This window comes from Pistacia vera, unplaced genomic scaffold (assembly GCF_008641045.1).
Source record: "Pistacia vera cultivar Batoury unplaced genomic scaffold, PisVer_v2 Contig200, whole genome shotgun sequence".
Taxonomy (NCBI): Eukaryota; Viridiplantae; Streptophyta; class Magnoliopsida; order Sapindales; family Anacardiaceae; genus Pistacia; species Pistacia vera.
In genome coordinates this window covers 1,622,478-1,633,138 of record NW_022196003.1, presented here as the reverse complement: position 1 = coordinate 1,633,138, position 10,661 = coordinate 1,622,478, and the positions used below count along the sequence as shown (strand labels likewise).

The window sequence follows — 10,661 nt, the reverse complement described above, 5'->3', positions numbered from 1 at the left end:
AGTGAGATTCTCCACTCTTCACTCTTCACTCTTCACCAATGATCTGTGACTTCAACCAAGCTTTTGCGGATTTCTGAACTCATCTTTGTTTCTTCCTCTCCATTTGTGAAGCTGCCAATGTGCAAGCATGTGTATAGCGGCCTGAAATGCTACTTCTGAAGAGACCATGCTCTAAAGGAACTACCTACTTGAATCTGCCCCAGTACAAGTGTAGGACAAACTGTTACAGCATCAGCTCCTGTTCTTTTTGCAAACTCTATAGCCTGAATTCCTTTAGGTTTGTATGGAATATCTATACTGACCATAAACTGTTAAGTGATTTTAGCCCCGAGTAATCCTCCCCAATTCAAGAATTTTGTACTTGAATATCTTGTATCATAAAATAATCAAGAGTAAATGACATTTTCCCACCCAAGGTTTGGTGAATCTGCAAGTTCCCACCCCTAATTTCATAAATTACAGATTCCTACCCTTAAATTAACAGATAACTGTTTAATCTAACAGTTAAAAAGGTAAGATGGTTATTTCAAAGATGAAAATTTCAAAATAATCATTCACTTCTCAAATTCACCCCACCAGAAAAATTTAAAATAACCCTTCATTTCTCAAATTCACGCCACGACGATTTTAGGCCATTCTGGTCAGTTTCTAGCACAATCGACCCCTCCTGATACCACCATTACAATCCCCTCAACCCCCACATCAAAACCTCTAACCTCCCCGCCTGATTTAACCCCCCAATCGTCAGCCATCACTTTTAGTGTTAATCAGCATTTCATCAAAATTCTGGCAAGTCCCGACATCGAAAACCACCCTCAAGACCACCAATAGCATCGTCGGCTTCCCCACACCAAAACCCCCAACATTTTCAACTGTAATTGCCCACTGATCGCCGTCACCTCTCCCTTAGGCTTTTGCTTTTTTTTCGCCCCTTTCTAGCCAAATTCCGGCACCTTGCCGAGGTGCAATCGGGTGGAAAAATTAGGGGTCTTGGTAAGAAGGATAAGGGGATGTTGATGGTGATGTCGGACAGATCCAATAGTGCCAGATTCTTGGCTTGGCCGGGATCCTCTGGGGGTTATTTGAGAGAAATTTGAGATGTGAGAGTTAATTTGAGAAAAAAGTAACGGCGTTAATTTAAGGGTGAGAATCTATAATTTATGGAACCAGGGGTGGGAACTGAAGATTCGCCAAACCTTGGGTGGGAAAATGTCGTTTACTCAATAATCAATAATGCAAACTATTTCTTACTAATTGATACAGCAGTCCGCAATGCATGTTTGACAGTTGGTTTGAACCATGGGCTGGGCCACAGAACCCATGTACCAAAAGCTTTCTAATACAAGGTGCGAATAAACGGACGGGCTTGTAGATAACTAAGCCCACGGATCAAACCTCCGGTTTAGTCATCCCCCACGTGTAGGCACTTCAATAAAAATCGTGGCCTGCCACTTCTGTCGGTGAGATTGTTTGTGGCTCACAACATCCACTGACCAACTGTATTTTTGAATAATGCGACTTCATTTATATAGCGTAACCCATCCTGGTCCAAACCTGACCCCAAAGTCAATGAAATATAAGGTTGAAGTAACCAACCAAAGCACCCAACCATCGGCATCAAAGAAAGCCAAATCAGGTTTGTATTCAGAAGTAGATGAAACACGTTGCAAGTGTCGTTAAGTCCAAAGATTCGAAAAGAAAGAGGAGTTACAGAATTCAGATAGTAACCGGTCTAAAAGATAAACTATGTATCACGTTTTTGTTGTATTTAGTACAGTGTTTATTTGCAGTAACTTCAATACGACGCCGTTTTCTGGAGATCTAGACTTCTAGCCGCCACCACTCCACTGAGGACCGCGTATTAAATCAGCACGATTATTCAATAAAAACTATAATGGATGGGGCTGGCTGGACTCTAACTTCAAATCGTCTAAGTCATCCTCTTATATATGCTTCATTTTCTTCTCAATGCCTGTTAGTTGTAAGAGTGATGGTATGGGTACTAACGGATGGGTACTAATCTGTGTACTAACTAAAGCATAATACCCATACTATGCGTATAGTATCCGTACTATGCTTTAGTAAGTACACAGATTAGTACCCATTCATTAGTACCCAAAGTATTATTCTAGTTGTAAATATCACATTGGGTTACGTGAAACTCGTTGTCCTGAGGATTATGGCCTTGGAAAATTTTAATATAGGCAATTTTCTAAGATGTTCTCAAGTGTTCGGTGGTGGGAGACTGTCCAAAGTCTCTTAAAAGAATTATTAAGAGTGACTTCTGGTCGTTCCCTTGCCATATTTTCCATGCTATTTAATTAAATTGTTTACTACTTGACTTACTTTAAAGATACACTTCAAATTCCGTGTTACATGTTGGATTTAATTAGTATTTTAATCGATATTTATTCAGGTTATTATTTATTATTAATGTTCAAAATCAATGTTTTTAATATGTCAACGTCTGATTGAATGAACTAATATAAAAATCATTTGATTAATTGATGAGGGAGGATGTTTAGATTAGTTTACACACATCTTGATTAACCTTCTGTTAGCAATTAAAGGTGTCACCCGATCAAAGAGTCGAGTCTCAAGTTGACCGGTCCAACTGGTCAAAATGATGGTTAGGTTAGGGATTTTCGGGAATAGTTGAATTTTGTAACTTGGCTCGAAGAAGATCTTGAGTCCTAGTCTAGCAGGTTAAACTAGTCAGATTGGGTTGGATTTGAAAACCTTGATCGAGATGACTCGAATAAGACATTTTTAAGTAATACATCCAAGAGTCATTATCCAATCACTCAACCACCCAGAGATGATTATTATGGATCCTTAATATTGTCGAACAACCTGTAAATTAAACACTTGATGATAATCAATAATTTCAATCCATCCATATTTGCATAGTAGAAAAATCCTTACCTGTTTATACGTGAATTTCATCCATTTGTCACAAAATCACCTAGATATGTTACTCTTTTATTATTATTACCATTAATTATGAGTCTCTTTTTTTTAGATCCTCCTGATAATTATTAGTTTTATTCCTTTTTAGGTTGCATTATTCTTTTCACATACATGATAAGATCACATGACATATCTATTTTTTTAGTAAAAAAAAAAATAATTATTGTAAAATAACATTANTTGAACCGCGACCCGGACAGCAAAACGGTTTGCCCTCCGGTCCGGGTTTTAAAACAATGATTGTCTAACAATCCGTAAATTAAACACTTGATGATAATCAATAATTTCAATCCATCCATATTTGCATAGTAGAAAAATCCTTACCTGTTCTACCTGAATTTCATCCATTTGTCACAAAATCACCTAGATATGTTACTCTTTTATTATTATTACCATTAATTATGAGTCTGTTTTCTTAAGATCCTCCTGATAATTATTAGTTTTATTCCTTTTTAGGTTGCATTATTCTTTTCACATACATGATAAGATCACACGACATATCTATTTTTTCAGGTAAAAAAATAATTATTGTAAAATAACATTAACATATTTCCTTCGTTTAATTAAATTTTATGTCACAGGATATGGGAACTTCGAGTAATATCCCCGTTAGTACTTTCTTATTTATTCCTTGTTACGTTTGCTTACCCCCCGGTCTGTAGGAGAAATATTAAAAGCAGAAAAATTGAGTTTGGTTGAATGACCAATAATTAAAGCCAAGGTGTAGCCAAAGCGAGTGGTGCTTAACCGTCCCCTCACGAGACAAAAAGGGGGCCTACCAGCTACGTGTAAATGACAAATTCCAGAAGCCACTTGCCCACCCTCCGCCTTCAAGGAAAAACATCTTTGAATTATTTATTACATTGGCATATAATTCACAGAAAAATTTGGAAATTAATCATTTATTGGATGCCCAATTGCCCGTTAAGGTAAATTAAGGAAACAAAAGAAAAAAAAATGAACATTACAAGGGAGATGCATTAGACCCAACCAAACACGGTCTTAACAAAACCGTGAGGGTATCACACGTGTGGTAAAAGTGCCAGCGCGGCCACCTATAAAAAGGCTCACTGTCCTTCAGTTTTGGTTCATCCCTCCTAACAAACACTATAATAATTTTTCTACTCCGTGAATTTCAGATACTCTGTTTCCGTTTCAATATCGGGAATGGACGTACGCCGGCGGCCAGCTAAACCGGCACGTGTTCTCGGAGGGAGCAATCATCATGATAACCAACCTGAGAAACGGTCGCCGTCGCCTTCTCCTCAAGCATCAGACGCGTTGCCGCTTCCTCTCTACCTAACAAACGCCATTTTCTTCACGCTCTTCTTCTCCGTTGCGTACTACCTGTTGCACCGATGGCGTGACAAGATCCGAAACTCAACTCCACTTCATGTGGTCACGCTTTCCGAAATCGCCGCCATTGTGTCGCTCATCGCTTCGTTCATATACTTACTCGGATTTTTCGGCATTGACTTCGTCCAGTCTTTCATCTCACGCGCTTCTAACGACGCGTGGGATCTGGACGAAGAAACGGAAGCAATAATTAGTTGCCCTCCGGCCCCTTCCCCGACCACGATTGCCAAATTAGTCAAACCCGAGCCCATAATTACAACTTTGTCGTCCTTGGAAGAGGAGGAAATTGTTAAGGCTGTTGTGGACGGTACCATTCCGTCATACTCGCTTGAATCAAAGATTGGGGACTGTAAACGAGCAGCTGAGATTCGACGCGAGGCGCTACAGAGAACGACTGGTAGATCATTACAAGGATTACCGTTGGATGGATTTGATTACGAATCCATTTTTGGTCAATGTTGTGAAATGCCAGTGGGATATGTGCAGATTCCTGTGGGAATCGCTGGACCCTTATTGCTTGATGGATTTGAACACTCCGTACCGATGGCGACGACTGAAGGGTGTTTGGTTGCGAGTACTAATAGAGGGTGTAAGGCAATCTATGCGTCTGGTGGGGCCACCAGTGTGCTGTTGAGAGATGGGATGACGAGGGCGCCTGTTGTGAGATTTGGAAGTGCTAAGAGAGCTGCCGAATTGAAGTTCTTCTTAGAGGATCCTAACAATTTCGAAACTTTGGCCATCGTTTTTAACAGGTCAGCCTTTGGTTACTTTTTTTTTTTTTTGGATAAATCTGCCTTTGGTTACTTTTGTTTTGGTTGATTTGATTCGCGTTGTTCTTGATTTGGAAATTCCTGACGTTGATTGTAATTTACAGATCAACACTTAAATGATCTAGTTTTAGGTGGTGCAGGCTTCTTTTTGTAACCATATGAAAAAAATAGAAAAATAATCATTTAATAAAAAATAGGAAAGAGGACTATTGATGCTTTGACAGCAAAATTATAATTATGGTTACTATGAGTTGTAAGTTTAAAAAGGTTAAAGAAAAAGGTAGATCGATATTTTTTTTTATGTACTGATGTGCCTTTGGTTCAGTAGATCCGGAATAAGAATCATTTTTTGGGTCAAGGAAATGAATATTGGTTTAAAGTGTTTTCACTTGGCTGCAGGTCGAGTAGATTTGCAAGGCTCCAACATATTCAATGCTCTATTGCTGGGAAGAATCTATATGTTAGATTTAGTTGTAGCACAGGTGACGCAATGGGAATGAACATGGTTTCTAAAGGAGTTCAGAATGTCCTCGAATTTCTTCACAATGATTTTCCTGATATGGAGGTTATTGGATTATCTGGTAAGTCTTTTGTCATCTACTTTTTAAGCTGAACTTTATTTTCACTTTAGTAGTTACCGAAATGTGGTTGTCTTTTAGTCTCCTCTTGTATGTTTCAGCAGTTTTGAATTTGGTCTTGCAGTTTTGGATTATTGTTTGTGCCTATTCTCTAAATATCTGTAAAAATAATTTATTTCCGAATATGTGGTTATTTGTGTACGTTAATTTCACTTTATTATGAACTTGGTTTCTATCTTCATGACATCTTGATATGATTTTATCTCCTGCTTACAGTAATATCTTTGAAATTTTATATTAGGTTGTTACTTGAATTTAAGTTAGCTACCACTACTATCCATTTTTACTGTCATCTTTTACTTCATTGTCTTTATTTTATCATAAATGAGTGGTTTTCTGATAGTAGTTTAAACTATTTTTAATTTGAAAATATCATTAATATAGTGTACATGTCATTCTATTGCCATTGTTTCAGAGAGGTCATTCTTATTAATGCTTATATATTGTGCTGTAGGTGTTGATGTGTTCTCATTTTTTATATTTAAACATAAATATCACTCTCATTGTCCAATAATACTACGATTGCCAATGGAATTAAATTTTTATTGGGCTACATTTCTATTTTTTTGGGTTTATGATATTGACATAGCTCACCATTTCTGATTTTTCCCTTCCCTCTCTTCATTACATTAGTTGCTAGTCATTTTCCATCTTTTGGGACCATTTTTATTATTTTTTATTTTTTTTGGGCTTACGTGTTATTCGCTATCAATATGATGGCAATATTTGTTTGATTTCATGGTGCTTACATATCATTTCAACTTTCCAGGAAACTTTTGTTCGGATAAGAAGCCTGCTGCTGTAAATTGGATTGAAGGACGTGGCAAATCTGTTGTGTGTGAGGCAACGATCAGGGAAGAGGTGGTGAAGAAGGTTTTGAAAACTAACGTGGCTACGCTGGTAGAGCTCAACATGCTAAAGAACCTTGCTGGCTCTGCTGTTGCTGGTGCTCTTGGTGGATTTAATGCCCATGCTGCCAACATTGTCTCTGCAGTCTTTATAGCAACTGGCCAGGATCCAGCACAAAATGTTGAGAGTTCTCATTGTATTACCATGATGGAAGCTGTCAATGACGGGAAGGATCTCCACATCTCTGTAACTATGCCATCCATCGAGGTAACTGAACTTATGTTTAATATCTATGCTGGTATTGTTTTTTTACTTGCTTTGTAGCTAATATGATATCTGTGTATATCAGGTGGGTACAGTTGGAGGTGGAACTCAACTTGCATCTCAGTCTGCTTGCCTTAATTTGCTCGGTGTGAAGGGTGCGAGCAAAGAGTCTGCTGGATCAAACTCAAGGCTCTTGGCCACTATTGTAGCCGGTGCAGTTCTTGCCGGGGAGCTCTCCCTGATGTCTGCCATTGCAGCTGGTCAACTTGTCCAGAGTCACATGAAATACAACCGATCGAGCAAAGATGTATGTAAAGCTGCATCATAAATGATGTTGATGTGGAGCCATCAGTTAAAACATGCAGGAGAAATAAAATGAATAGGAAGATAAAGAAAAGGGGTAGGGAAGGAAGAAAGCAAAACCATGAAGGTGTTTGGTGCCAATATTAAAGTGTTCTTAGCTTCTGTAGCTGTAAAGTTGGGCTATTTTATGAAGTGAGGAAAGAGTAACATAACGTGGCCAGCTATGCTGCGTGTTTCTTCCTCGTCACCATTAGTGTGGCTGTGGGTCTGACTGATGGCATGTTCTCATGAGCTTAGAATAGAAAGGGCCACCACTAAAATATTTGGTCTGTTGTGTCCTAATAGTGAAATTTTTATGTGTCTTTTTTCCTGGTAGTATGTGTTACATGCTTTTAGCTTGGGACCATGTCCTTTTCTTTTTGTCTTTTTGTAGCATACAAGATTGTGACATCTCCCAGACGCTGGTTTGGTTTGAGTAAAGCAGTTTAAATCCTGTGGCATGTAATTATTCTTCAATTGCGTTGTGTGATTTTGCTCTAATTTCTGTATTTCTTCTTGATGATTAATTTTTGTTTTTTTATTAAGTTATTCATATTTTACTGTTTTCATTCTATTCCCAGATTCTTATGTCTACAGAAAGGTGTGGTTTATGGAAACACCCTTGAAACTTGCCAATGAGCTGCAAATGGCATTGAAATTGCAATCAGAATTATTTAATTGTTACTGTTTTGTTTCGTTGCCCATGAACTGCAGGCTTATTATTAGAAAAGTATAACGTTTTTTGGTATGTAAAAGACTGAAGATACTGGGGTTGGCGATGGAATGCAGCATTTGTATGACGACTAGTAAGTTGAATTCCACGGTGGAAACGATGAAGCAGAAGTGGTAGCCTTACCATTCAAGTTGTGAATGAGAACCAGGGTTGGAGTGGGAGAAGTGCGGAATTATTAAGAGGAGTAAACGACTTTTTCCCAATTCCCACCCGAGGTTTACCTTAATTTTTCCCTCCAAAGTTTATATTTTGTTAATATTCAAAATACACTTAAATTTTTCAGTCGGTGTTTGGCAAGTTACTAGAAGCCAAGATAAAATGGTTTTGTAGAATAGAGGTATTTAGATCGAAGAGTGGTGACTAATTGAATATTTGTTGTCGGAATCAATTGAAAATCAACTAAGAACAGAAAACTCTAACTTTGCGATGACTGGTATCGACGAGAAATCATATGCTTAAGTAAGAGAGGTTTGTAGAGAGGAGACCGAAGACTCAAATGGTAGTGATGAAGAGAATTTTTGTCATCATAATTGATCAGAATTGGTTTTAGGTTGTAATGGAATATTAGCTTTTGTTAGAAAGTGGTATTTTGAAACTTTTTAGCTGGAAAAGTGTCATTAAGGCAAACCTTGGATGGGAAAAAGTTGTTTACTCTTGCTAAGACTTAAGAGCGTCAATTAACCTGTTCCTTGAACTCCATATACACCTAAGATAGATTTTAAAAAGTAATATTACGCCAATAACACATTCTCACAAACCTCTCTTACAACCCTAACGTGTCAACATATTAGCGTTGTCACGTCATATCACCTCCCACACACCCCATCATGGACCCCACCACTACCCAAGGCATCAAGTACTACGAGAAACAGACGGTCGTTCCTTGAACGACCGTCCCCTATGAAGGAATGGTTGTTCCTTTATAAGGAGCGGTTGTACCTTATGAAGTGACAGTGTTGTTCCTTCTTCTTCTTCTCTCTTCTCTCTTCTCCTCTTCTTCTTCTACTTCTTTGTATCTTCTTCTTCTTCTTTTCTCTTTCTCCTTCTCTGAATGAGAAACGATCATTCCTTCCGCAAGAAACAACTATACCTTTATAAGGAACGATCATTTCCTATGAAAGGAACAGCCGTTTCTTTGGTCTATTCAAAATCAGAGCTATCGTGATAATGGCACATGGTCTATTCAAAATCAGAGCTATCGTGATAATGGCACATCAGTGTTATGAGAGGGAGTTGTTGGCGTAGAATTATTCGATTTTAAATTGAGAATAGGGTTTAAAGATAAAAAAAAGGTGGAGGGCCCATTAACTAGTCCATTGTATACCCAACAAGGGCCCATTACCTTTATTTTAGTCCATTGTATACCCAACAAGGGTCCACTAACTAGGCTCAATGGGCCGGGCTATGTTATTGTTCGGTGCTTCCATCACTTTCCCCAGGCCGGGGTGCACATGAGGATTATACTAACTACGTGTAGCGCAAAAATAAACCGGATTTCTTTTCACCAAGACACCAACCTCTTCGCTACTGATAATAATTTCCCCACCAAAATAACAGAACCCTACTTGGAAGTTGGATAAAACCCTTATACTTGCAGAACAAAAAAGTTGGGAATAAACAAAAATTGAGCGCTATGATGGGTAGTTGGAGAAGAACCGTGGGAAATGTCAGATCATTCATAGGGAATTCGATGGGAGGTCTAAGAGGTCCATCTAATTTAGCTTCGTGGGTGGTTGCCGGAACGCTAGCTTATTTCCTCTGGGTTAAGCCCTCTCAAGACCTCAAGCGAGAACAAGAGGTTTAATTTTTCTCTATTTAAAATTCATAATCCATCGGTACTGCCTTAACTTTTATTTATTCGATGTTATCGAAAATTTCAATTCTACAGGAGAGGGCAGCACTTGCGGCTCTTGATCCTAATCGGTACGTGGAGAAAAGAAAACCCATTCCCGATCCACAGGTACTGTTTTAATTTCTGTAATTTATTCTTTCTATTCACTCTTAGTAGGGAATTTGTATTAAAATTTGGCTCAATTTGTTTGCAGACAACTGGTTTGATATACGGCAACAAGAATAAAGCTAATCAATCAGACGAATAGTTTTGTTACACATCTCAAATTTCTAAGTTAGATTTGTTGGGTTTAGGTGAATTCACCTTAAAGTGACGGTGTTTTCTTGTATGCTGGGTACAATGCTAGTGACTTTATCAATATAAAATAGAAAATCCAAAATATTGTTTAATAATAGTTTTTTTTTTTTAATTTTTATTTGTTTTTGGAGAGTCAAATAAGAAATAAGAGCTTACTTCTGAGTGGATGTACAATCTGTATGGTTTGTTTTCTTTTGTTGAGGTTATTGTAGAATGTTATATAATGAAAAATAAAAGTTCTGTACTGATCGGCATTACCATGTTATCGTTTTGTGTACTTGTGTGATGGGGTACTTCGAGGGCTTATAAGAGTTTAATCTACTTTTACTTGTGTTTGATCTCGAGGGGGAAGTATGCATAAGATTTTTGATAAATTTAGTTTCAAAATCACATTTGATAAGCTATTGCACTAGGGAAAATGATGATAGAGGAGATCCATGTTTGTTGATTGCATCAACACCACCACATTTTGAACCTTTGGTCTACTGTTTTTGGTTGTAGGACACCGTTCCAAAAGCATTATCTTAGCCAATTGATGGGGGTTGGGTAGTTTGAATCTGAAGAGTCTATAGAAGATTGTTTTGATGATT

The 10,661-nt window shown here is 37.9% G+C and overlaps 2 protein-coding genes across 2 annotated transcripts; both read left to right on the top strand.

Moving 5' to 3' along the window:
* The first annotated feature begins 4,137 nt into the window (after positions 1-4,137).
* LOC116128530 (3-hydroxy-3-methylglutaryl-coenzyme A reductase 1) lies at positions 4,138-7,716 on the top strand. The gene is made up of 4 exons (XM_031414243.1): positions 4,138-5,078; positions 5,496-5,677; positions 6,504-6,850; positions 6,933-7,716. The coding sequence occupies exons 1-4, from the start codon at positions 4,138-4,140 to the stop codon at positions 7,173-7,175; spliced, it is 1,713 nt and encodes a 570-aa protein (XP_031270103.1). The 3' UTR covers positions 7,176-7,716.
* A 1,688-nt stretch (positions 7,717-9,404) lies between these two features.
* Positions 9,405-10,281, top strand: LOC116128646. Its single transcript, XM_031414405.1, has 3 exons — positions 9,405-9,720; positions 9,811-9,882; positions 9,968-10,281. The coding sequence occupies exons 1-3, from the start codon at positions 9,556-9,558 to the stop codon at positions 10,019-10,021; spliced, it is 291 nt and encodes a 96-aa protein (XP_031270265.1). The 5' UTR covers positions 9,405-9,555; the 3' UTR covers positions 10,022-10,281.
* Positions 10,282-10,661: the final 380 nt, after the last annotated feature.